Source organism: Urocitellus parryii, chromosome 2 (assembly GCF_045843805.1).
Source record: "Urocitellus parryii isolate mUroPar1 chromosome 2, mUroPar1.hap1, whole genome shotgun sequence".
Classification (NCBI taxonomy): Eukaryota; Metazoa; Chordata; class Mammalia; order Rodentia; family Sciuridae; genus Urocitellus; species Urocitellus parryii.
In genome coordinates, this window is record NC_135532.1 from 82,634,951 (window position 1) to 82,662,934 (window position 27,984).

The window sequence follows — 27,984 nt, forward strand, 5'->3', positions numbered from 1 at the left end:
ATAAAATTATATAAAAATACTCTGATGATCATGTCTAAGACTAATTAATACATTAAGTTAAATGATTTACTTCATTTCTACCCCCAAATATTCATAAATACTATGAAGAACATGAGAACACACAAAAAGTTTATAAGATATAATATACTTGCTCAATAAACTTACCTTTTATAGACAAGAATATGAAAGGGGCATAAAATAACTGGAGGATTCTTACAGTTTCTTAAGCAAATAATAAAACTATGTTCTAGAGAGGATCCATGGTGATACCTGGATTGGAAAGACTGGAAGCACAGAAATTGGGAAATACACACACACACACACACACACACACACACACACACACTCACACTCACACACATGCAAGAATGAGTGCCCAGGGTTCATTCATAGTTGGGCATAGGCATGAGAGGGGTAAAAAAAATTAAATATAAGGGAATCCACCCCGAGGGCACAGCGTCTCCTGTGTCCAGCACACAGTGGGCTCCAGTTAGTCATCTGTGGAATAAATTAATGAGCTGGAAGTTGGTGGGTCTAGAGCCAGGTGAAGGGATTGAGGTTGGAGGAAAAGTGGACCAGAAAAGAAAGAGGGCGTGAAAAAGACAAAAATTTCCTAAGAGCAGAAGAAGGGCAAAAATGCAAGGGAGTTCTTGCATGGCAGTGTTTGGAGCAGGGCAAGCCCTCTTCTAAGAATGATGGCAAAGGAGAGAGTCGAGGTTGACTGTCTTCTGGGTGAACTTGGTCCCCTCAAGTGAGCAGTTTGTAAGATGGTCTTTCACAAACCTTGCACTTGAGAATACAAAGCCCTCAGCTGGTTAATAAAAATACAAATTTAATTACGAGTAGAAGAATCATATTATAATGTTATAAATATGAACAAAAAATCTTTTAAATGGTCATGCATCTATTTGATATTGATTAGCATGTGCTTGACAAATTAATTTCAATTATAGATTTAAGCTTAAGACTTACAAACTTTAGTCACAGAATCAATAAAACTATTGATAGCAAATCCTAAATGTTTAGTTACTTGGTACTAGATGACATGGCATAGTAAAAAATAAGGATTTCAACATTGCCTGTGGTAAATACTTTATAATAAACTGTTTTAATTGATCCTTCAGGTCCTAAAATGGTAGAAGTCCAGAGTCAGCAGTTTCAGATCAACTCCAAAGATGGAAAGCCACTCTTCACTGTTGATGAAAAGGAAGTTGTGGTTGGCACAGATAAACTTCGGGTGACTGGTATGTAGTAACCCTGAGAAAGACAATATCTCATGGATTGCACTTCTGCATTTGTATTTTTGGCAACTTTATTCTGGACTCTTTATTAGATAAGAAAACATAGTTTGAATCCTTTCCTAGGAGAGTGAAATCTCTTCCCCCTCCTGGCTTCCACCACATTCTACCCTTTCTCTCTTTCCAATTGGTGTAACCCAAAGGCTTATCATATATTCCTCTAACATTTGTATAATTTAATTATCTGTTTTTCAGGTTAATTTTATTCCCATTATATCAGGTATTTGGATTTCCTACATTTCTACAAAAAAAGAAAAAGGAAAGAAAACACTTTTGGTGAATAAAAGGTAGAATAAGTTCTCATAGTACTCACATTTAACAAAAAGATGAAATTTAATGAAAAGATTGTTTTCAGGACATATTCTAAATTCACTTGCTAAACTTCTGTAAATAGTAGAAGGCATAAACAATCAGATACTTATTGAATCTATTCCATACTTTTCTTTCTTATTCTGAAAACCAATAGCAACATTATTCTCTTATTAATATTACCAAACTCTCAAATGAAAACGAGATGTTTCTGACCTAGAAAGTAGATCCAGCCCTAATACAGTATTATGTAATATTGCAGTATTTTCTAGGCATTAATGTCTCTGATATTACAAGATGAATGACACTAGAAAGAGTATTAAAGGAAATTGATTATTGCCCGGTACAGATGTCGCTGACCTACACAGTTCTACTTACAGGCTTTCAGTTGTATGATGGGGTGAAAGCAATACATATTGGGTTGAAGTTCCACTTCTCTCCCTGGGAAGCAGTGTGCAGTCGGATCCTCTCTGGTGATGCTGAGCAGCACAGTAACCAGAGCTCCCAGCTATCCACATGATCACGAGGACGATCAACTGACACTGTGTACTCTGTTGCTACACTATGATGTTCACTATATGCTAATAGTATTGACTGAGTATTTTTATTTATGAAGGGTTTACTGGGATATAACTCCTCACAAATCAAGGAGCTTCTATATAAGAAATACAGCCTTTGCAGATCTAGAATCTCTTCCTACCTCAAAAACTACTAGCTACATGACCTCAAGAAATTATTTTGTCTTTGTTGGCTGTTTCCTCACTTTTATGAGTGGGTTGTTAACAGTATCTTTATTCTTCTATTACTGCTGAATCACATGGATTGATGTGTGCAAAGGAGAACAGAGTTCTGGGGAGAGTATTACTGCAGAACAGAGCAATAGAATCCACGGGAAAAACAATCTACACATCAGCTTACACTGCCTCAGCCCCACGCCATCCTTCACAGAGAATTAGGAAAGTCAACTTTCCCCGGCCCAGAGTTCATGTCAGACTATAACATCATTAGTGGAACAGATGAGAAAAACTGAGAGCAACTATATTATTTATTACCGGCATGCATGCATCAAAACCACCTTGACGTTTTGTTATATTATACTCATATTTATTATATTCACCCCCAGAGTTTCTGATTCAGTAGGTCTGGAATGGTTTTGAGAATCTGCAGTTTGAACACACTTTAGATGATGCTGGTGCTGTAGTTTCAGGGACCACACTCTGAGAACCACTGCCCTATGCTAATTTGATCAGAGTCAATGGAAAAAGCAACAGGTCAGCAACACGTAGACATTTTCTAGAAGATACACTCAAGTTATCCTTTAAAAATAAATAAATCAAAGCCTTTTTCTTCTTTCTTTCTTTTTTTGGTCCAAGGCAGAAAATTCTCCCCCAAATCCTCAGTTTTTTTCCAGTGAAGCAAACTAGAACAGATATACCCCCACTTTACCGACTATGTAACTTCCTTGTCATTATGATATTATACTAATATGAAGTTCTTGTTGCCTTGGCAACCTGGGTGACCAGATCTTACCTCTTCTCAGCTCAACAATATGTTCTTGGCTTCCCCTGTAATTAAAGAAAACCAAGAAATTCCACATTTCTGACTTTTCTTGTTTCTCTCCGATGTCTGACTCTCTATGTATTGTGTAGCTTAGCCTTTCTCAACAATAACAATATTAACATTCCAAGTTGGATGGTGCTTTTGGTGTGGATAAGGGGACAGTTCTGAGCATTGCAGGATGTTTAACAGCAGAATGTTTCTTAGCTCCTATATACTAGATACCAATTGCATCTTCACTGCATCATTTATGACAAGCAAAAATGTTTCAATTCACTGCCAAAAATTTCAGGGAGAAAGGGAGTTAAATCAACCTCAGCCGAGAATCTCTGGTCTACCCTAAATCTATAATGTTTTTCTGGAATTCATTAGCATTTGTTTAGTGTTTACTAATTAAGCTAAATTCCATTGTAAACAATGCTTAGATTGGGGCTGGGGAGATGGAAACACGAGTTAACTTGTTGGATATATTGTGTTAAGTGCAATAAAGGATGTCTGGAAAAAGGAATTTGGGAGCAACCCAGAGAAAGGAGTCAGTTCTTCCAGGATGTAATGGGAATAGAGACAAACTGGGTCAGAAAATATTTCCCAAGGAAAAAGAAGTTCTAGAACGATGGGTACGAGTTTATCAGAAGAAAAAATAAGGGTTATCATTCCGTGCAGAATATAGAGCACGAATGGATATTAATAGATAATTGGTAAAAAAAAATATATCAATGGTTAACTTTTTAAGGGTCAGACTGAGTCCAATCCTAGCTGCTCCAGTGAGTAGGCATGTGACCTTGAGTGAGTACGTTCCCTCAGTGCTTCACACTACAAACATCAGTATCCAGGGATCACTGGTAGTAGGATGTTGTGTAGCATCCCACAAAAATTGATTGTCACATTAAGATGCAGGGTTCTAGGAAGTCAAAACTGGAGTAGAAATGATGTGATCACTGACAAAACCACCAACTAAAGAAGAACTGGAAAGTTAGACTTGCCAGCCCTGAAGAAGTAGGTACGAATCAACCACAAGGATGACGACCTGACAGGCACTACTTCCAGGAGTGATCATTTTAATGTTGCAGTTTGATATTCACCCTTGAGATGACTGATGGCGCTCTCCATATGGCTATTATTGTTTTACTGCCAACGTTAGATATTAAGTGAACAAAGCCACATCGTGCCACTGTGGTATTGTGTAGAATTCTCAGGATGACCTTTGCCCTTGTATGATTCCCTCCCCTGCGAGTGAAAGTGGAATCCATGAGTATGTCACTCTTGTGATTGTGTCATTTACATGGCAAGAGGGAAATAATCCGGGTGGCCTAATCAGACTTCATGAACCCTTCAGGAACAGAGAGTTTTTGTGCCTGGTAGCAGAAGGGAGAGCCGGAGAGATTCAAGAGCAAGCAGGATTCATTGCTCTGCTGTTCAGGAAGATGGAGGGGGCTCTGTGTCAAGGTGATTGTGGCTCTGGAAGCTGAGAGAGGACCAGGGCAGACAGCAAGGAAACAGAGTCTCTGCCCTACAACCACAGGGAACTGAGTTCTGCCAACTACCTAAATGAGCTGAGAAGCAGCCTCGTGCCTGGAGCCTCCAGGTGAGATCATTTTCCAGCTGCCACCCAGAGAGACCCCAAGCTTAAAACTCAGCCAAACCTATTGAGTAGGACCTGGGACTTACAGGACCTGGGGCTAACAAATGGGCATGGTTTCTATGGTTTCTAGCAGCTAAGTTTGTCATGATTAGTAGCACAGAAATAGAAAAAAAAAATGCATCCTTCATGCCATTCCAACTATGGTGGGAAATAGCACCAAACAAAACAAAGTTTGATTTATTTTTTACTTATGTAATTTCACAGTCCCTACAATTATGACCAAGTTTTGTTCAGTATAACAGAATGCTTTTATGAACTTAAGTCCCTCAAGATAAACTCATACAAAAACTTTTCTCCACTACTTCTTCTGAGAGTTTGATCCTTATTTAAGTGGATTGACTCTAAGGAGCCTTTGGATTTTTCTCAGATCTGCAAAAGTAGCAACAGGTGACAGCCAAGGAAAGAGGAGCAGTAGGAGAGGAGAGAGAGCCTCACTGTGGGGGTTGGGAAGGAAATGGAACACTTTGCTTCACTTTCCTCATCGGCACAGCTGCTCTCAGCATGAGGCTGCAAGGGAGGGGTCAAGTGCTCTAAATTTAACACAGTGCGCTCTGAACTTCTAACTCATAGTAAATCCTCACTGGACTCAGAAACATTTTCTTGCCATTGTATTTGTCTCTGTTATTCAAGTAATACCAAAGAAAAAGATGAAACTCCTTGTTAATTCGTAAATACCTGCCATAGACTTAGTCAACTAGGAAGCTACAGAATAGTTTTTAAAGTAAGATGTATAGAGAAAATTAAATACTTTCGCCAGCTCAGTTGGATTAACCTAGGCTTCATCCCCCCTTCAAAATAGAATTGGTTGCCAAGTGACAAAGTTAGTGTGCCTCTCTTCCTAACCCCAGTTACAGAGCATATTCTAGGAATAACATCAAAATTTTGTCTTCAAAAGGAAATATTCCATACCATTGCCATAAATGACTTCAGCCAGATGATAAATTGTTAGGCTACCCAAGTGTATTTTTTAGCACCTTGATAATAATTTGGTAGGCTGATTCTGTTCCTCATCATTAAGTTTAAAATAAGAAGGTCCTGTAATAGTATCCAATTCCCACCACAATAAGCTATAGTGATAGGCTCAGTGCAACTTCTTTATGTCTTTCTGAGCAGATGAGCAGGATTACATTAAGTCAAAGTGATCCTGTAGAAATGCTGGAGTCTCCCACAAATTCTTTACGACTAACAAAAGCAGACCTACAGAAGGAAGATTTCAACGGCTGAAGAAGTGAAAATAAGCATGGATAGGTCCTGGTCCCATAAAGAGACATGAAGGCAGACATCTGGAAGGTTCTTAAAGATCACCATATCCTTCAAGCCTATATCCAAGATAACCAGAAACTTTGAGATGCAGCCTGTGGACAGCTGATGAACCTCCTGCCACAGGATCCAATTAAAAAGGGCTCAAACTATAAGGCCATACGTTGCCTCAAGAAGTCTGGAAAGGGTAGCTCCTGGCTGAGTAATTTATTGATTCCATGTTTTTCTCTCGGAACTATTTTGACATTCCTCTGTGAATGCAAAATGGTTCTATCAGCTCCAAGCATCACCTTCCTCTGTAATTACTTCCATCTAAATATCTATGAGAAGACCTCAGTGGTGAAATGGTCTCTATGTTATACTTCTAGCCTAGAATTCTCCTCATCTTCAATTGCTTGCATTTCTCTTGTAAGGGCATTTAGCTCGATTTTATTTTGTGAACCCAATCTAAAACAGTTTGAAGACATTCATATTCATTTTGATAGCTTCTCTATTAGAGTTTATCTATGTAATAATTATTTCATGGTCTTTATGTTTTAATCATATGGAGTTTGAGTTTGAAATAAGCCTGATGTGAGGGAAGACAGAAAGGGATCAGATCATGGAAGGACTTGTTGGTCATTATAGAGATGTGGGATTTGTTCAAATGCAATGAAAAAACATTGAACTGTTTTGAATCGCATACCCCTTGAGTTATCAAACATTTTAAGATCCATCTAATCATTGCCAGGGTGGATAGATTGTTTGAAGGCAAGAATTAAAGCATTAAGACAGGGTGACATTAATTGTAGTACAAACAATCCATGATGGTGACCTGCCTAGATGGTAGCAGTGGTATAGAGGGAAGTGAATTCCTCCAAATTAAAATCTGACATGTAGAGCTTGTCAGTAGATCAAATGGGTGGCAGATAACCCAGGAGAGAATTGAAGATGATATTTTTTGTTGGATAATGGCATTACTCTCTGGAAAATGGCTAAGCCTGAGGAGAAGAATACATTTGCACAGCAGAAGGCATTAATTTTTCATATTTTAGGTATGTAAGTTGAAGATACTTATGAAACAGCCACGTGGATGTGTCAGTTTAGTAGCTATTGGGTATGTGATCTAGTTATTGCTCAGAGCAAAAGTCGAGGCTGGAGATACAAAGGAGCTTCCTGCACCAATTGAGCTCTAAAAAAATGCCGACATTAGAGGCCATAAAGAAGAGAGCCGTGGGGGGTGGGGGAGTGAAAAGGGGAGACAGTGTGGTGGAAGGGATATCTTGGTAGCCGTGTTCCTGGTACCAGTAGAGGCCATGCTCCCAGAATGTGGAACCAAAAGAAAATGACAGAAACTGTCCTTGGGTATATCATCATGGAAGTCACTGCTATCTGGACAAGAGCGTTTTTATGAAAGGCCAGAGATGGCTGAAAAGGTTATAATGTGAGTAGAATGGGAGGTAGTAGAGCGTTTATGTGGAAGTTTGGCACTGAGGCGGGCAATGGTATTATTTTGTTTCAACTGAAAAGCCCGTATCAGTCCATGAAGTGTTCAGTGAATATGTGGCATGAACCTCAATAGTTATCAGTTTAGATACAAAAATCTGAGTGGATATTACCTACTATTTGAATAGAATTATTAATAATAAATTCTGGGTTGTTGTTTTTTTCCCTGTAACTGAAAGAACCTAGAAATAGCAGCATGTTAGGAGGAATGGAGCAAACAGGAGCCATTTCCCCCCCAGTTGGGTTCTGACCATGAACTCCCTGATTGCTGGACACTATTACATGAATGTTTCACCTGCTTTCACCACCATTTCAAAACATCTTCTGCCACAGTCTTACTACATACAGAGCTCCACATGAGTGTCATTTATCATAAAATGTTCTAGAATCCAGAAGAGAAGAATGATGTTATATAGATACTACGACTTCCCTGTAGAAATGACCAGACCATCTATCATGTCTAATCTCGGTGACATATTCTTTTAAAAAATTAAGAAGTTAGCATTATAAAGACAAGGATTTGTCTTTTGTACTTTTTTTTTCATTTTAGGTTGTACTTTCCAGAATTAACAATACACATTTTAAAGAGAATTACTTTAATGCATGGGTTAACTAATGTCATCTATCTTATAGTAGAATTCTTTTTCCTACATAAAATTTAGGTTATATGATCTCAAATAAATGTGTTTTATTTTCTACAAGGAACAAGTGTTTTGCCAATTATATTTTTGATCAAATTTTGTTTGGGAATATTGAAATTGGAGTGCAAAAATAAAGGAAATATATTTACATTGACGATGAAAAACCACTTATTGAGAATCATTTTATGAAGTCATGCAAGGAAATTCATTTTATTATATGCAAATAGGTTCTGAGGAGTATATATACTTTGAGGCTAAATGGTAATGACATAATTAAGATCATATAATGGGGGCATTTACAATTTTAGTGATAGAGAAACTGCTGCTCTTATTTAAAGGTTGTATATCTGCCTATATGTACATTACCATCATGTGACAATATCACTAATTATGATCGTATCAGAAGTAACGAAAATTTTAAATTTCAAAGCAATGTATGTAAAAACCCATTATTGAGTTATATTTCTTTGAAAAATAGTGCCACTGACACTGAATAATTTCAGCTTTTAGGGGGAAAAGAATTGAAGCTATCCTCAAATAAAAATTGCCTGAGGGTGTAGATCAGTGGTAGACAAAGCCTTGAGTTCAATCCCTACTCCAGGAAAAAAATTGCTTGTGCAATTGAAATACACTACAGTTTCCAGTTTGGTTTTACAAAGGGTATATTTTTGTAGAGATTAAAATGTTTTGACACTTCTTTTTTGTTTATATAAAAATAGATAAAAAATGACATAAGAGTTTAAGGTCCATATTCCTTTCATTTCTATTACTTAGTTATGGAAAGAAATTATTTTTTGAATTATATATGTTCCTTGACTTACAATATATTCCAATAAACCCATCATAAGTTGGAAATATTACAAATTAAATGTTTTCAATGCATCTAACCTACCGAGCTTCCCAGATTAATTTAGCTTACCTGAAAAGTGATCAGAACAATTAAATGAGTCTACAGCTAGTCCACATCATCTAACATCCAGCCTATTTTACACACAGTAACCGTGTGATCACAGGCCTGACCAGAAGCTGCAGCTTATTGCCACTGCCCAACATCTCAAGAGAGCATGGGGCCACATATCATGATTCTAGGAAGAACAAAATTCAAGTACTGATTTTACCAAATGTATATTGCTTTCACTCCAGCATAAATTTAAACAATTATACAAAGAACCATCCTAAGTTGGGGACCATCTGTATTTGTAAAGCTCATCCTAGGTCTCTCATAACAAAGCACTGTTCATGTCTCAACGATGATATTTAAACCACACAAAAATCTGCTTCTCATATAAAACTATGCTTAGCATATCTCTGCCTAATGATTGATTTGTGGTGTTCTTTACTTTTTCTTTTATATCTTGCAAATCAGAAGAAGCAGAGGAAAGAAAAAAAATAAAGAGGATGTACAAATATCATACAAATTCCTGAGTTAAATTATTTTCTGCCTCCACCAAACACAAAATGTAGTCTACACTCAGGAGAACCAAACGTTGTACTATAAAATTTGATTGGCACAATTCATTGTGGAAACTCCAATGCTTAGTATAGCCTTACTTTACATAATGGTCCCCATTATCATTTAGGTTTGCTTAAGTGGTACTTTAAAGAGATGTGACTTGTTATAGAATATACTGGGATCTGTTTCTCATCTGAATATAATTTGCATTAATTATAATTTTCATGAACCATTAACCTTCATTTATGTGTTCCTTTATTTCAGCTGATGCTAGTTTTTATGTAAATCATGCTACTAAATCTGGTTGTAATTTTAAAATTTCATTTTGTGCTGATTTAAATCTCTTTTACTTACGTACCATAAGCTATTATTTCTTAAATGAGAGCTTTCAATGTGATATTTTGTCATGTCTTCACATTTAAGTAAAATCACAAAGAAAATAGTAATTATAATAGCAAAGCTAATATAGTTAGTACTATTGTGGAGAAAACATGAAGGTTTTGGGGGCTGGGAGTGTAGCTCAGTGATAGAGTGCTTGCCTAACACGTGTAAGGCCCTGGGTTTGGTCCCCATCATAGAAAAAAGAAAAGTGAAGGTATCAGGAATCTTTAAATTAGCAAGGGCTGCTGCTGAGACCTTTAGCCCAGGATAATTTCTCAACCTAGTCCAGGAAACTTTCACAAATGCATTTGTTTTTGCATGCCCAATATCAAAACCAGTACAATGATAGATTAGAAAATAAACATTTTAATTGTTGCAGGGTTTCCTATAGAAGAAAGTCTGTACCATGTGAGGATGAGTTCTGAGATCCCTGTGGAATCAAGAGGGAGATAAAATTACTTGTGAACTACAGCAGCAGCCCAAGAACAGGGAGGGGCCTAAACCAGAGGAAGCCTGAGATGGGCAGGGCCTGAACTAGGGGTAGGGCCTGAGCCAGGCTCCCGCCACCAAGGTAAATCATGACAGGTGCATGCAGACATGTCTATCCATAAAATTCAAGAGGAGAAATATTTTAGATGAACAATGAAATTGCATTTACATCTTGGATCTTTTACATTTCCATGATGTGCACTCATAACACTTTCCTGCCCCAGATTACAGTTTATCTTGCAGTCCTTGCCCATGAGCTACATACATTCATAAATGTCCATGCCCTTTAAGATTCAGACTAAATGTTTTTTTTTTCATATCAAGTCTTTCCAGCTCTTGTAAAGTAATTCTTCCCTGCCAATGACCACCAAAATAACTGTGCTGTACTTTGCTCCTGGCACATTGCTTTCTATCAAACATCTATAGTTTATTTTTGTATGAGAAATCCAACAGCTTATAGATTAAAATGTGGGCTTTAAATTCAAATTACAACTCTGCATTTAACTGTCTTAACCTAGGAAATCAAATTAACCTCTCTGTTCCTCAGTTTCCTTGTTGGGAAAATATTATCTACTTCATAAGGCTCAAAGTATTAAACAAGTTAGGACATAACAGTGTGTCATTTTCAACTGAATATCTCTGCACCCCAAATGACAGAATGTCTGGCATGCAATTAGTTCTTAAACTAATGAAAATGGTAATGTACCAATTGCTAGAAATTAGCAGGTCTACTTTGAATATTTAATTTTTAATTATTCTATGCATTAGAAATAAATGCACAACACAACTTTTACACATAAAATCTAGATAATTAGTTAACTTATCGTTGCCTACAACATAAATGCAAATGCATTTTTTAACAGGAATTATTTCTTTTCATTTTGATACAGGTGCCATACTCTAGTTTAAAAATAAACCCACTGATTTTGAATCATTTTGAAAATCACATTTCATTGATAGGATGTTGTTGTAGTCTAGAAAAGTAAAGAAGAAGTTGTGCCTTTTTTTTTTTCTGTGACTGAAACATCTGTACAAATTCAGCAACAAACAACAAAATCTACAGATTGAGTGTCCCTTATCCAAAGTGCTTAGGCCCAGAAATGTTTCAGATTTTAAAAAAAAAAAATTAATACATGATGAGAAATCTGGGGGATGGGAGCCAAGTCTGAAGACACATTTTTTGTTTGTTTGTTTGTTTCATATATTCCTTAAACACATAGCCTGAAGGTAACATTATACGATTTGCATGTGACCTCTCACATAAGGTCCAGTGTAGACATTTCCACTTGTGACACCAATGTCAGTGCTCAAAAAGTTTCAGATTTTGGAGTATTTTGGATTTCCAGATTAGGGATGCTCAACCTGTGTCGAATGAAAGTTTTATTTCTTAATTTTGCCATTTAATTTTGCTTTGGTTCTGAACACATCTTTGGTTTTTTTTTTTTCAGGGCCTGAAGGAGCTCTTTTTGAACACTCGGTGGAGACACCCCTTGTCAGAGCCGACCCATTTCAAGACCTTAGGTAAGAATTTTTTTTTTCCAATTTAAACAAACTCTTACAGAAGATAACTGGGTATGTGGTACAATAATATGTCAGCAGTTGTTACCAGATTATTTCTTACTGCATTAGTTGACTTTGTTTTCATTGATTTTTTGCACTTAACCAGTCATTATTAATTGAACTCCAAAACAAGACACAAGTTCTATTGATTACACACGACTCTTTTCTCTGAGTTCCAGGCCTCTTCACTCTCCCTGTCCCCACTGCTTTGCCTCAGGCTCTGCACTATTCCAACAGCTTACTCCTCCCTCCAGCCTATTCCTCTCCAGTTGCCCTTCACATTGGTATCAGAGTGACTTTGCTCATTGCAAACTATTTAAAAATACTTCATTGATTCTGCTTCAACCATAGGAAAATTTAGAAGCCCTGCAGGGGGTACTCATGGCCTTTTGTGCTCTAGGCTGTGCCTGGCAGCTGTCTCTTTCTTATGTGCCCTCCCAGACTTGAGTGGCTGCCATGCCCTCCACCCCATACTTTCTCACAAGTTGTTCCAACTGGCTGGAGGGCCTCTCTTGCTATACCATCCATCTCAACACCATCTGCAACCAAGGCAAAATATTTTCTCTTCCTTTTAGTGGAAGAGAATGGTGCCCATACATGGACTTTGAAATTTGCCAAAGGCATTCTTAAAAATGTGAGTTTACTTTGATTTTTTTCCTCACCTTCAGAGTCTGTGTGCCAGTGTGTATTTCACCTCTCCCAGACTACTGACTGTCACATGGTAATGTCGATTCCAATAATATATGTGTTTCATGTCAAAAACCAAATAATAGCCTTTAAAATAAATGATCTTTAAGTCCAATATATCACTGTAAATCACTTTTAAAAGTTGAAGTATATACAGGACAATTAGCATATTATAATCTGTTATGTACAATAGGGAAAATAAGGTACAGTAGGGATCCCAGATTTACATGGACCACCCAGGTAGCCTTGGTCAAACTAATTTTTTGAGATTTTTTTTCATCCAATTGGTATTTTAAATATTAATACTAATCCCCATCATTTTTATTATTGTTATTATACTAAATAGGTATTCACACTAATAGGAGTTAGGAAATTCAAACTTTTTTCCTTTTATTTAATATTGAAATCAATATTAAAGGCAAATAGAACTTCAATTTATCATATCCCTTACAGAACATTTGTAACATAAAAATAAAGTGTGGCTATAATTAAAGTACTCCAACGTTCATTAATTTTTATAAAGGACCATAAGATTGATATTAAAGAACTATTATAGTTAGGGAAGAAAATATTTTACTTTCTGAAGACAGGAAAATCATTCAATATCTTTAAAAGTAATCCCATTAACACTATTTTGAAATAGCAAAATAATACAACTTTTGGAGATGTTAAAGCACTTTTTAAAATAAATGTTAAAATATGTAGCTCTCAAAATTAATTCCTCTATGTTTTCCCATTAGGACATAAACCTGCTAGCTTTTACCACACTCTTATTTAGAAAGAAGACAAAAGAATATCCCATTGCTTTCTAAAAGGTGATACATAAAATTATATAATCCAAGTGTTATAACCAAAGAGACTGAGCAAATACTCAGGAATTACTTGAGTATTCCTTGATATATTCCTTGATGTTGCAAGGAATTACTTGAGGCATTGGTAAGAATGGAAGGTATTAACTAATTTATTGAATGCCTGTGACTGCCAGTAACTATGCCTGGGGCTTTCACATAATGTATCTCATTTAATCATCAACCCAGCCTCAAAATGTAAACAGTATTATCCCCATTTTGTAAAGGAAGAAAATGAGATCAAGGTAGTACCATGTTCTAAGTTACAAAACTAAAGATGTAGTTGTTCCATAGTTCAAATTCAGATCCAGTTCTAGAGCCCATGTATATCCTAATCACTGTGCCCAGCACCCAAATAGACCCTTGAGATTTGTTCTTTTATTTATTATCAGTTTTCCATGATTGATTGTATGATGGTCTTATTTTCTTCTGCAAACTCTTAAACTGTTTCACTTTTTTATTTCTGTATCCAGTTGCATTACTATTCCTGCATGAGTAGCTGAAAAAGATTCCAAAATATCCTAATTGACCTAATAAAATATTTAATATGATTTTTGGAAGGTTTAGATCACACTGCATTTATAAATAGGTTTCTGAAATATATGGATTTATTACAATTTAAAGTTTGTTTGCTCAATGTTAGTCGTAGAAAGAAGATAGTTATTATTATTCTTGAATAAAAAATGAACAACTTGTATGGAAGCTAGATTTATATGACCTGTGGAGAAATCATTCACAGGTAAATAGAAACTCTGATGTTACTTTAAAGCTGGCTTTCATTCATACATAATATAATTTATTCTTTTCAAAAACATCAGCAAAAATATATTGAAATATTTAGATACCAGAATCTATAATAAGTCCTAGTTGTATGGAATCAAAGACATTGTTTTTTATCTTAGTGATTTAACAATCAATTTGGAAAAGAAACATGAATACAAATTTGAGAGTTTAATTAGTTGCTCTGATAAAAGTGCAAATTATAGTAAGGGTACAGAAGGATGAACATAAAACCTCCCAGAGTGATCTGAAGTGACATCCCAGAGAAGAAAGCATTTAAATCCTCTGCAACCACATAGGGATGTGATGTCAACCAAGTTAGTATGTGTAAACTTCTGGGAATAATGTCTACTACAGAGTCTTCATCAGATAAATAAATGATCAAACATGGAAACATTGGCGCTTTTGCAAATACTTGTAAATACTGACGCTTATTTAATCAGAGTTTACAGACATTAAACTCAACTAGAAGCAAAAAAAGAATATTTCCCAGGTCCCAGTAATAAAGAAGAAGCTCATGGTCAGAGCAGATGGGAAGCTAAACCAAGGTACCCTTGGGAAATTCCAGAGACTAGGGGCTGGGACTCTAATGGGGATACAGGGATTGAGATGCCAAGCGACAGCTCAGTGTGCATGAAAAGCCTGAGTTGAGATAACTCCTAAGTCCTGGTCCTATGAAACAGTTGTGTCCAATAGAGTCATCCCCAGCAGTCCTACGTCTAGAATCAATTAAATCATATGTCACCAGTATAATCAATTAAATTAGGTGTCACTAGTAAAGACATAATGAAAAAAAATAAGCATGGTTCAAAAACTAAACATGAATTCATTAAATAACTGATGTATAAAGTAAGTGGAAATGACAAGGATTTTGAAATATTTGTAGTATTTCCACTGCAATTATTTCTTTTAATGATATTTAATTGTGGGGTCCAATGTGATAATTCAATTCATATATATACACAGTGTAGAATGTTCAAATCATCGTGATTGGCATTTCCACCTCCTTAAGCACTCCTCATGTCTTTGTGTTGGGGCAGTCTCAGTTCCTGTTGTGGGAAACTGCTCTCCTTTGAGGGGTGGTACTCTCATCATGGTGCTCTACTGGGCTCTGTTGTTCTGGAATCCAAGATGACTGCAGGTGAAGAGCAATGACTGGTTGTAAATTCTGTGTCAAAGGAACCGCTGAGCTAGAGCCAGTCAAAACATTACAATGCTCTTGACACATCATATTTCATACATTTGATTCAAGTGGGTTATGAACTCCCATTTTTACCACCTATACAGATTGCAGATTCACATTGGTTACACATCCACGTTTATACATACTGCCATACTAGTGTCTGTTGTATTTTGCTGCCTTTCCTATTCCCTTCCTATACCCCCTCCCCTCCCGCCACCAAAAAACAAGAGAGAGAAATGAATTACAGTAGATGGGGCAGAGAGAGAAGATGGGAGGAGAGGGGGTAGAAGAAGGGAATAGGAAAGGCAGCAAAATACAATAGACACTAGTATGGCAGTATGTATAAACGTGGATGTGTAACCAATGTGAATCTGCAATCTGTATAGGTGGTAAAAATGGGAGTTCATAACCCACTTGAATCAAATGTATGAAATTTGATATGTCAAGAGCATTGTAATGTTTTGAACAACCAATTAAAAATAAAAATAAAAATAAATTTTAAAAAGAGCAATGACTGGAATCAATAAATTATATGTCACCAGTATAGGTGCCACTCCAGGGGGTCTGTGACAGAACGTCGTAAAAGCTGGCAGATAAATGACCCTGCAAATCTTGAAAATAACTTAGTTACTCTTATCTTGATGTCTTTCACTTGAAGGGGGGTGAGATAGATTAGGAAAAAATTTAGGACTACCAGGTTTTAGGTACTCCTTAAGTGATTAACATGTCCTCATGCAGAACTGAGCAGGAATCTGACTCATAGTTTAAGGCGAAGGAGACTGATACAAAATGAAGGCACAGATGCCAGGATTCAGCCTCCTTTTAATTACCCACTTGGCATTCAGCCATTGATAGACCCATGAAGTTCTCCCTCCCCCAAATAAAATCTGTTTTATTATCATAATTGTATTTGTGCTTCCTGGTCTCTATCATATTTACAAAACTTGGGCTTAATCTAAGTTTGAAATGTTTAAAGCAAATATCATCCATATTTTCCCATAACTTTTGCCCTTTTATTGAATGGCACTACAAGACATAAGGAATACATATTAAAGTCATACATGATTGACTAGCCGTGTTCTAGAAACATGATCAGCGTGATTAGCATTTCCACCTCCTCAAACACTCATCATGTCTTTGTGTTGGGGCAGTCTCATGAATGAATGAATATCAACAAAGCTTTGGGAAATTACTGAATTCTATTTATTTTTATTTTAAAACGAGCACAATTGAAAACTCATCTGCATTAGAAGTAAATCATACCAATTGGTGTGTGTGTGTGTGTGTGTGTGTGTGTGTGTGTGTGATACTAATCAACTGTGAAGTCTCCCAAAGCCAACTTCTCTTTCACAGACATCTTTGGTTGAATTAACAAGAAGAGAGTAAGTCAAATTCTGAAAGCAAAGTCAAGGTCTTATGTTCTGAGAACAAAACTGCTGTGAAGTGACAAAAATATTTGATATAGAAAAAATAAATACACACACAGAGATGTACATGTAAGCATATGGATATAGTTCTTAACAGTCATTAGGATATTTCTGTCAAGAATAGGCTGTGTATGTGGTGGTGGTCCCATAAGGTCGTATCACCTAGTCAGGGAGGGAGGGGGAAGTGCTGGGGAGTGATATTAGCCAAATTCTATTATTATATCATGTGCATGCACGAATATGTAACAACAAATCCCACCATTCTGAACAGCTATAATGCACTAATAAAGGAAGGTGGGGGAGAAAAGCTTATATCACCTGCTGAGGCCATTGTCATCTTAGTTTGTGTAAGTACACTCTGTGACCACTGCGTCACACCCTGTCACTCAGCCACGTTTCTACATGGCTGTCCATTCTTCATTACACCTAAGCACAACGGACAGGTCTCCCTGGGTCTGGGGACACCCCTCTTGAATGCACCCGTGCCATGTAAAACTTGGATTAAACAAATCTGTTATGCTTCTCTCTTGTGAACCTGTGTATTGTAGGAGGAGTGTTGGCGGGGACTTTTTTGATGGTGAGAAAAGGTATCACATCTTTCCACCCATGCAGTAGTAAATGGTCGTTTTGAACTCATTGCTGTTAATTAGTAACTGGTCTTGGAAACATTCAACTTCACTGGGACCTCCTAGGGCACCCATGGGTTGCTTAAATGAGCCAGGCCTCTCAGAGTTGCCTATGTGCTCTTCCTTCCTTCCCTTCCACCCAGACAGGAAAAGTGTAGGCAATTAGCAGAGGTCAAACTAGCAAGCTGGACCAGAGAAAGTACATTTTTTTTTAAAGAGAGAGAGAGAGAGAAATATTTTTTAATATTTATTTTTTAGTTTTCGGTGGACACAACATCTTTATTTTATTGGTATGTGGTGCTGAGGATCGAACCCAGCGCCCCGCACATGCCAGGCGAGCGCGCTACCGCTTAAGCCACAAGCCCAGCCCCCAGAGCAAGTACATTTAGATACACCAAAGTGTTTCCCCATAAGTGGAGCCTAACCTAATATGACCAATAAATTCCATAAATGTCTTTTAAGAGTTTTCTCATATTCAAGATTTCAAAATGTGGGGCAAGTAAAATTTTTATACGCTCTGATATATGTACAGAAATGAAATCTGTCTTCTATCATAGTGATGGGTAAATAATTTTCCAACTAAAGGTAGTATCCATCTGATTTAAAATTCTACCAAGGGGCTGGGGTTGTTGGCTCGGTGGCAGAGCTCTTGCCTAGCACGCGTGAGGCACTGGGTTCAATTCTCAGCACCACGTAAAAATAAATAAACAAAAAGAAACATAAATAAACAAAGATATCATGTGAATCTATAAGTAAAAAAAATTTTAAATATATTAAAAAAAAAAACCCTCTACCAAGAGTAGCTCAGTGGTACAGCGTTTACCTAGCATGTGTGAGTCCCTGAGTTGGAACCCCAGCATTTAAACATTTTTTGTTGTTGTAGATGGACACAATACCTTTATTTGTTTATTCATTTTTTACGTGGTGCTCAGGATCAAACCTAGGGCCTCACATGTGCTAGGCAAGTGCTTTACCACTGATCCACAACCCCAGCCCCCTCTCGCTGATCTTAACACATTAGCGTGAACTGAGCTTTTCAAACTTTTGGGCTAAACAGCTGAAAAAAATATTCCAGTGATCACATTGTGCCATCTGGTGGAAATTTATTTTTCTCCAGGTAGAGGCAAATAAAACATTTTCTGAATTGTATATTCCTGTATCAGATTGTAATAAATTTTGCTAAAACAAAGCCAGCTGAGGCCAACTCTCTTCTATTCACTTTAATCACTTCAGTCTTGTTCCAAAAGAAATCTTTTCATCTGCCCTGCCATCTTTCTAAGTTAAAGAAAGGAAGGGAGGGAGGGAGAAGAGAAAGAGCAAGGGAGGAGAGAGGGAACAAGGGAGGAAAGAGGAAGAAGGGAGGAAAGAAAGAAAAAAGGAAGGAGAAAGAAAACCTAGGCCAAACATGTGCCCAATGCATGTGTTGATCTTGAATCCATTTTTTGTTTTCCAAATAAGTTTGTGTTTTAAATAAATACTCTAATAGTTTTACGAAGTCCTTCACAATGGAATTTTTCTTCTGGTGTGGAATGCCTCCAAGTTTAATCATACCAGCTGAACACTGCACAGGATTAGGACTGTCTACATTTTTAAAGGACACTAATTACAGAGGGTCTTGTGGATAGCACATTTCTTTCTTTACTACACATTATTTTTTGATTTATCAATGAATAATGCACAGCATGTCGGCATTTAAGAACGACTCAAAGATCCGATATCCCTGGTTAATTGTACCTTCTATGATAAGCCATTGCTCGAGGGATTGCTAGGGTGGCTATTTTTTTCCTTTCCCTTCCCCTGGGTTTAAGTGATACACTTGGCTCTGCCTCCCAAGTAGCTGGGGCTCCAGGTGCCCAGCACTACACCTGGCTCCAGGGTGGCTTTGTAAGTAATAACTTTTCTTGGCTTCTTTTTCTCATTGTTCTCACTTCAGGTTAGAATCCCCCACACGGAGTCTGAGCATGGATGCCCCGAGGGGGCTTCATATTAAAGCTCATGCTGGGAAAATCGAGGCACTTTCTCAAATGGACATCATTTTTCAGAGCAGTGATGGAATGGTGAGTTCATCCTACGTATGTCCTGTGATGAAATTCCTGAGCCATGTCCATCAAGGTATCAGATATTAAATTTTGGGTTGTTCTCTAATGAAATATCATAAAATCCATATTGTAGAAAATGTGAAAGGAAAGCAAAAGACACTTCAGCAACGAAAGGGCCAAGAAAGGTGAAAATTATTCCACATTAGATCAGGACAGCTTTCGTTGGCATTTGTGCTACCCAATCTCTTATTTTTTTTCAACTTTGTAAAAACATTACCAACTTTCAGAGCTTACAGAAAATATCATTTGCCGTTTCCTAGTGACCCAGCTACTCTCAGGCTGGCTGTCACTGGGGGTTATCTATAAATGACAATCATTGTCTGGTAATGCCCAGAGCACTAACACAGAATTAAGTTTAAATGAAAATGAAAGGTGAAAAATAAGAGCATTTTTTGAAAGTCAACTACGATAGGGATATAATCTGGGACTTCAAGTCTAGAAATAAAACACCACTCTTAGAAGTCAAAGTCATAATGACACAATGGAGCACATGTCACTCGATGTCACTTGTTGGAATACTGTTTATTTTTAAAAGGAAAAACTCGATTTCAGTCAGCCAGAAAATAAGGCATGCTAGGGATGTTCCTAAAGCTCTAGGAAAAAACCCAGGGTTTGGCAGAAAAGCTGATTCCAATCACATGATACTGTCTTACAAATGTGCACAAACAACTGATCTCATCTTCTCTCACCTGTCCCTAGGTATTTTCATGTGTTTAGGATAAGGCACAGATCCATGGATTTTCTTTTAAACAGCTCCAACTTCACTACAATTTGCAGTGAATGGTGCAGGTTATACTGCTTATGCCTCCAGTGCATGTAATCAGTCTGTGGAAGCTGTTGGTACAAGGAGGGGGTATATGGATCTCTACACTCCTTCCCCAGCCCTGTCGGACCATCATACCTGTGACAACATGCAGACCCTGCACAGATAGCACAGTGCAATGGCCTAAGGATTTAGCTGCCAGTCAGGATCATTACCCAAGTTCAGAAAAGTTCAGTGGCTCTCCCCGGTCCTCATTTATGAAGCAGGAAAATATTTGCTTAACAATGTCACAGTGTCTTGAAACATTAATACAATATTTTGAAATGACATCAATATTAATAGGAAGGTGCAGTTGAGATGCACATGTACTGTCCTCAAACAGGCCATGAGAGGTTGTTACAGGGTGGGTGGACAGCACCTAACAGCTAGCTGCCTACAGGTGGACATAAATGTCACCTGGAGAACCCCCTGCACCTGGAGCTTACAAAGAACAGATAAAGCAGAAATGGAAACCAAGAATTTTGGAATCCCATTGTTGAGTCATAGCATCATTATGCACTTAAAATGTATAATCCTCAAAAAACATTAAACTGATCTTAATGTTGAAATGGTGTCACTTAAGGCATCGTTTTTACAAGTAGCACATGATCAGACCCATAATTTAAGTTGATATTTCTTATTACTAGGAGCTAGTTCAAAGTGAAGTGGTAGATGTTCAGCTCCCCCCCAACCAAATATTGTCCCCTAAGAGCAAATGAAAATGAGCAAGGAAGAGGTATGTGGGCTGCCAGTGATAACCGTTTGCTGAAAGTGTAGGAAAAGAAATAACAGCTAGAAAACAACTAGAAAAAAAAATGTCCAATTAACCACAAGGAAAGGGAAAGAAACCAACAAGTTAAAAACACTGGGGAAAAGCAAGGACCCAATGAACTTCATGTACTGGACACCTGAGTTTCAAACAATAATTTCCGTTTGATTTCCTCTACTCTAACAATGTGCCAGGCCACGTAAGTAAGGCAAGCTCTGCCTGTGACGCTGCTCACACCATGCACAGCAGGGCCCGTGTCTCAGGGAGAAGGTAGAAAGCAGACAGACACCAGTTGATTAAGATTGCAATTCCAGGGTTACAGCTACATGAAATAAACGAAGGACCTAACCTTGTCAGCAAGGAAGAAAACTATGCCCAACCACAACCTATTTTAATTCCCTCCAGTAAGCATACTGGGATGGCTAAGGATCAGCTAGATGCTCCTGCTCAGTGTGATGATTCTTAACTTCCTTATTAAAAATGTTCCCAAGCCTCCATCAATAGCTATGTTTTTGCATTTCAATTTAACTAAATTATAATATGACCAGACGGGTCTAGTCACTTTCATCGCATTTGAATTGGCTTTCATCAGTAAATCTATTGTTTTTAGCATCTAGAAGTGGAAATTCAAACAATCTTACAATGTTAGGGCGATGGTTGATTGCTAACAAGGGTAATTTGTCTCTCATAGGAAAACAAAATCACAGATAAAATCAGGATAAATCCAACATTCCCAGGTAAAAATTATCAAGATGAATCTATTTCTGTGATTTGTACATCATCCTAATGAGGAGATAATTTAACATGAGGTCAAAGTGGCTCACAAGATAAATGTGAATTGACAAAGAATTGTGTTATTTTTGTCAAATAATTCTGAAAAGAATTTTTAGGAGTGTCGATCATAGTACTGAAAAGCAATCCAGTTTATTAAACACACAAATTGTAAGGGCATAGCATGGTGTCAGGAGTGGTCAGTTTTTCCAGCTGGACAAAAAAACGAAGAGCGGCCTCCCTCCAATTTGGAGGAGGAATTGTCTGGCCCCTGCCGGCATGCAAATGTGAAGTAGGTTTTTAAATCAACAGATAATTGTGATGTGGCTTAATTCAAGTCAGGTGCCTGTTTCTTTCTCTATGAGAAAAAACTAATCTTCTTGAAACATTGTGAGAATATGAATTTCCTGTTGATCCATTTCATTCCTCCTTAGCATCCCATCCCTTTCTTTCTTCCAAACAGCTGGTGCTTGATACTGAAACCATTTGTCTACCCAAGTTGGTACAGGGGACTTGGAGTCCCTCTGGTGGCCCGGAGGGACTCTATGAAATCTGTGTGTGTCCGGATGGGAAGCTCTATCTGTCTGTGGCTGGTGTGGATACCACATGCCAGGAACACAGCCACGTCTGTCTCTGAACCACTGCCTCTTCCACAGACCGCCTGCCTTGTTTCCCTGAGAAGTGTGGCCTTGAACCTTTCCACTTAGGGGGCAGCCAGACATCCTGCAAGACTGAGACAGGATGAGAACTGGGAGGAGGACAGGCTTTCCAGAGGAATGCACCAAAAACAAAACAACATGATCTCCAGGTGACCTGTGGATGTTAGATACAAAAAATCAGAATGTCAGAAGAATGTTTATTCCACTGGATTCATTTTCATCAGAACAATTGGGACTTTTCCTAGCCCTCTTCTCCATCTCTCATACATGTCAATGTTCAACAAAATGTTGAATTTTGGTGTGGAATTAATTTATAATGTTCAACAGTGGATATCTAACTCTTCACAAAAGTAGAACTGGTCAATACAAAAATGTCCCAAGTTCTATACAGCGTCTCCTTCTTCCTGCAGCTTCATACAGTGTGTCAGGCTTCACAAGAAAATATTCAGGTTTCAATGGTGATTTGAGGTTGATCTGATTTACAATATGTAGTCAATTGAATAAATTACAAAAAATAAGTTATTTTATATATATATAGTCAATTAGCAATAAAAATCAACCTACATATTTCAGACTCCATGGTTCTTACTTTCTTTAATCCCTACAAACAATTCTTTGAGGTTAGTAATATTCTCCCTCAAGGTACTGATGACAAAGACTCAGGGCAAGTCACAGGTCACAGAGAACTACTGGAATTGACCCAAACTATGACCCAAATTTTGCATAGCTGTTTTCTCTGGAAACACTGATATATTCCCATTCTATCCCAAACACCAGACTATATGACAACTGTACAAATGAGACAGTGCCAATTGGACAAATAAAGAAACTGAATCCCCAAGTGTTGTTTTCATCTTCCATTATCAAGTAGTGAGTGGTGGGACTCCTACCTGCTCAGCCTGCATGCTTCCCTCTATACCACAGAGACTGGAGACTGCCTTCTAAATCCCTCTTGACCTTTGGTGAAAGTAAGTTTAGTGTGGCAAGTAATTGTGTGGGTTGATTAAAACACTTGGGATGCTGAGCCTATGAAAGCAGGTCCATTTTATAGAGGCCTGGAACTTACTTTGAAAGATGTCGCCACTTTCTGTGGTGGGATTTGCTTTTGTTTTGTTATAAACAGTGCTACAATAAGAATCACCAAACAGCTAAAGATGCAGCAAGACCAAGAGCATTGGAACATCCTAATTATAGGATGTATACCAAGTTCAAGTTCTTATTCTAGTCTCAGAATCAAGAGAAAGAACTATTTCTAGTGCTGCTTTAATGAGGTGCTAATTTAACAGTGCTGCTCACAACTCCCTGGTTTTGAAGTAGTGAGTATACATACACACATTCAATTGCAAATACAAACACAATGCTCCCAAAGCCGTTAAGAGAAAACTCTATAAATGTAATGATCCTAAAGTTTTTCAGGGTGGGGGGGTATGCTTCTAATTATAAATTGGTATTCACCTTTTCCATTAAGTTAAATCCTGAATTTTAAAATCAATACTGCTTTCTTAACACAACATGCCTATGGTCATAGTAAACCATTCTGCTATTTTCTCATATTTACTTCCTGTACCATATCTGTGAAAAACAAATGTCTTTAAGCTCTGTTGACCTAACATAGGATCACCAACTTAGCTTGGTTCTCATAGTACATGTCCAAAAGATGGTGTTCAGATGACAGTAGATCAAGAAAAACAATCAAGGAGAAATATGGGGAATGTTTAAATTTGATTTTTTTTTCCTCTTCAGTTAAGTGGAATCATCTTGAAAGAAGCTGTACAGATAGCTGCATTCTCCAACAATAAGGAATTTACCCCTTGTTAGATTGAAAAAATTAGATGGTCTGTATCCTAAAATTATTAATACATTATAGGATGTACTTTAAATTTTCACTGAAGGTCCAAGGTCATGATGATAAACACACCTAACAAGGTGCATAGACAGACTCATTATACAAAGTGGTGGTAGACAATGGAGTGTTGATGTTTTAGGGACCCAAAAAAAAAAACCCTGACTTCTTTTATGAACCAAACTGAAAAGTAGACACATGAATCAAAAAGAAGACAATAAAAATATAAACTTTAATTGTAAAGACATTGGGTTTGCTGCAAAAAGGACTTCACAGCTGAATTAAAAAAAACTTTGGGATCACAGGCAGAACTGCAGTGTCCCAACTCTCATGGTTCCCTATAGAGAATGGAAAGAAAGACCACCTTTTCTAAAGGCCACCAAACTCACACTAATAGGTTAGAGCTGCATATTCTAGGCCCTTCTCCCCAGTTCACATACCGGGCAAGCCTCCCTTCTTTAGGGAAGAGTGAATGAAGGCAGAGGTTCTGAAACCCTGCACACTAATGTTTTTTATTTTGTGTCTGTTTCATATGGCCGTTCATCCCCTTTTTTCCCCTGATTTAAAAATACCATTGTTTGACCAGGCACGGTGTCCCCATGCCTATAATCCCAGCAGCTCAGGAGGCTCAGGCAGGAGGTTTGCGAGTACATAGCCAGCCTTAGCAACAGCAAGGTGCTAAGCAACTCAGTGAGACCCTGTCTCCAAATACAAAATACGGCTGGGGGTGTGGCTCAGTGGTCAAGTACCCCTAAATTCAATCCCTGGTACCCTCCCTCCCACAAATAGCATTGCTTCTTACTTGGCTCTACCAGTCTTCTCCAAATTTTAAATGCCACTTACTATTGCTGAGGTTTGAAAGCCAAATAAATTTTGTAAAAAAACATATTTTTAACTAAATAAACACACTGACTTCAATTCTGTCTCCCTAGAGGCCAGCTTTTGTATTCAGGGTAAAGGAGGGTACTTCCAGAACCACGTGTCAACTGTAAAAGAGACCAGTAGGTGTGGTGGCACACACCTGTAATCCCAATGGCTCAAGAGGCTGAGGCAGGAGAATTACAAATTCAAAGTCAGCCTCAACAACTTAGCAAGCTACTATCTCAAAACAAAGTAACAAAAAAGAAAATTGGGCTGGGGATGTGGCTTTTAAGTTCCCCTCAGTTCAATCCCTGGTACAAAACAAACCCCCCCCCCAAAAGCAAACATTTTAGACTCATTATTTAAAAAATAAATAAAATTTAACTAATTTGGCTTTAGAATATAAGTTGACTGATTTCATGTTAGTAGATAAATCATATCAGGCTAGTTAGATTCATGGAATGGAATGTGCCCATCATATCCCAACACCTAGCATATATAACACCTGCAATGTGCTCAGAGATGTTTTACTTTTTGGGTTTTGCTTCAAATGAATGAATGACACTACTTTTAAGTCATGTCTCTTAAAACAAGAGAAATGAAAACCAAATTTAGAAGCCAAAGTTTGAAGAATTCCACCTGTTGACTTCAGGTTTGGCTCCTACTCAAGTCTTTCTAGCCTGCAGAAATAGATTTTAGACTTGCCAGTTCCACAATCACAAGACAATTTTTTCACTAAATCAATATCTATCTATCCCTCTCTCCCCTCCTCCCTCTTCTTTTCCCCTACTGTTGTTTCTCTGGTAGAATCTGGATTGAAAATGGCTGAATGGAAAAATCTTCTATGACTGCTGATTTCTACTAGCACTAGACATCATTCTGGAGATTTACAAAACACTTAAAGTACAGTAAGTGTCAGCTGGCACTAAGGAAGAAGTAAATTCCACCCATCCCCAAGATGTTCAGACCTGTGAACAACTTCCCATTGTTTTGTTGAACACTATAACAACCTTCTACTTAAACTTTTCTTGGGCTCCCTACCCCTGCTTCATTAACTAGATGCACCATGCAGGTTCCTTGCCCAGTTCGGCAAGGAGACTATGTATAAGTTGGCCATCTTGCTAGAGATGCCCTCCTTCCTGCACCATCCCTGCTACTCAGAAGCACCTGTGTTCCACTGTCTTAAAAAAAGGGGGAGGGGGATTTTTAAAAGCATAAAATAGTAAAATACATAAATTGAATTCAGAGCCAAAATTCCTTGTCTATTTCAAAATCTAAAGAAATCTGAAAAATAAAATATTTTCAAATATATCTGCTATAAACTACTGGTGGCAAAACCTGACCTGAATCTCTATGATTTATCAGACTTATGTATTCAAGTGTGGATATTCATAGGCTTTCTGGAAATATTAGTATTTGATCACAAGGTGCTGCCTATAGTCATCACAAACAGATATGCCCTCATATTAACATTCTAAAATCAATTTCTGAAACTCCTTTGGATCCAAGTGTTTCATAAACATGATTATGAACTTATATATAGCTTTTTAAAAGTTTTTTAAAAAACACAGAAATCGAATTAAATTAACTATCAATAAAGCCAAACAAGGTTTTCTGTGTGATTTTTAATACTGCAAAGCAATGAAAAATGTTCTAAGTGCTGACTCTGAGCTTCAAAGCAGCAAGCACTTTTTAAATAAAGCTTAAGAGAGAATTTGGGAAACCCCAGAAGAGAAAGCTTGTTAGGCCTCCTCCACCTAGCTTTGTGCTTCAGTTACAAGTTGAACATTCTCTGGCAATTATCAAGAATACAAGCAATAATGAATGTTAGTGAGGATGTGGTGGGGGGGGGGCACACTCCTACATTGCTGGTGGGAATGCATTGGTGCAACCACTCTGGAAAGCAGGATGGAGATGGAGCGGAACCACCATTTGACCCAGTTATCCCATCCCTCAGTTTATATCCAAAGGACTTAAAATCAGCATACTACAGTGATGCAGCCACATCAATGTTTACAGCAGCTCAATTTACAATAGCTAACCTATGAAACGAGCCTAAATGCCCTTCAACGGATGAATGGATAAAGAAAATGTGGTATATATACATAATGGAATATTACTCAAACATAAAGAATGAAATTATGGCATTTGCTGGTAAATGATTGGAACTAGAGACTATCATGTTAAGTAAAATAAGCCAATCCCCCAAATCCAAAGGCCAACTATATTCTCTGATATGTGGATACTGACACACAATAAGGTGGGGAGAGAGGGAAGAATAGACGTCCACTGGATTAAACAAAGGGAACAAAGGGAAGGGAATGGGAATAGAAAAGACAGCAGAATTAATTTAACATAATTTTCTTATGTTCATATATGAATACATGGCCAGAAACTCCACATTTAGTACAATCACAAGAATGGGGTTCTAATCAGAATAAGTTATACTCATGTATGTATAATATGTAAAAATATACTCTACATCCATGTATATCTTTATAAAAACAAATAAAAATAAATAAAGATGAACATTCTCTATCAGGTAAGCTTAAGT

General features: G+C 37.5%; 1 protein-coding gene across 1 annotated transcript in view; it reads left to right on the forward strand.

Moving 5' to 3' along the window:
- The window catches only part of Sgcg (sarcoglycan gamma), an 80,223-nt gene extending 56,656 nt beyond the window's left edge, over positions 1 to 23,567 (forward strand). The window contains exons 5-8 of the mRNA XM_026394928.2: positions 1,125 to 1,244; positions 11,964 to 12,036; positions 19,560 to 19,683; positions 22,531 to 23,567. Coding sequence (XP_026250713.2) covers positions 1,125 to 1,244; positions 11,964 to 12,036; positions 19,560 to 19,683; positions 22,531 to 22,704 — 491 coding nt within the window. The 3' untranslated portion in view covers positions 22,705 to 23,567. The remainder of the gene's footprint in view (positions 1 to 1,124; positions 1,245 to 11,963; positions 12,037 to 19,559; positions 19,684 to 22,530) is intronic.
- Positions 23,568 to 27,984: the final 4,417 nt, after the last annotated feature.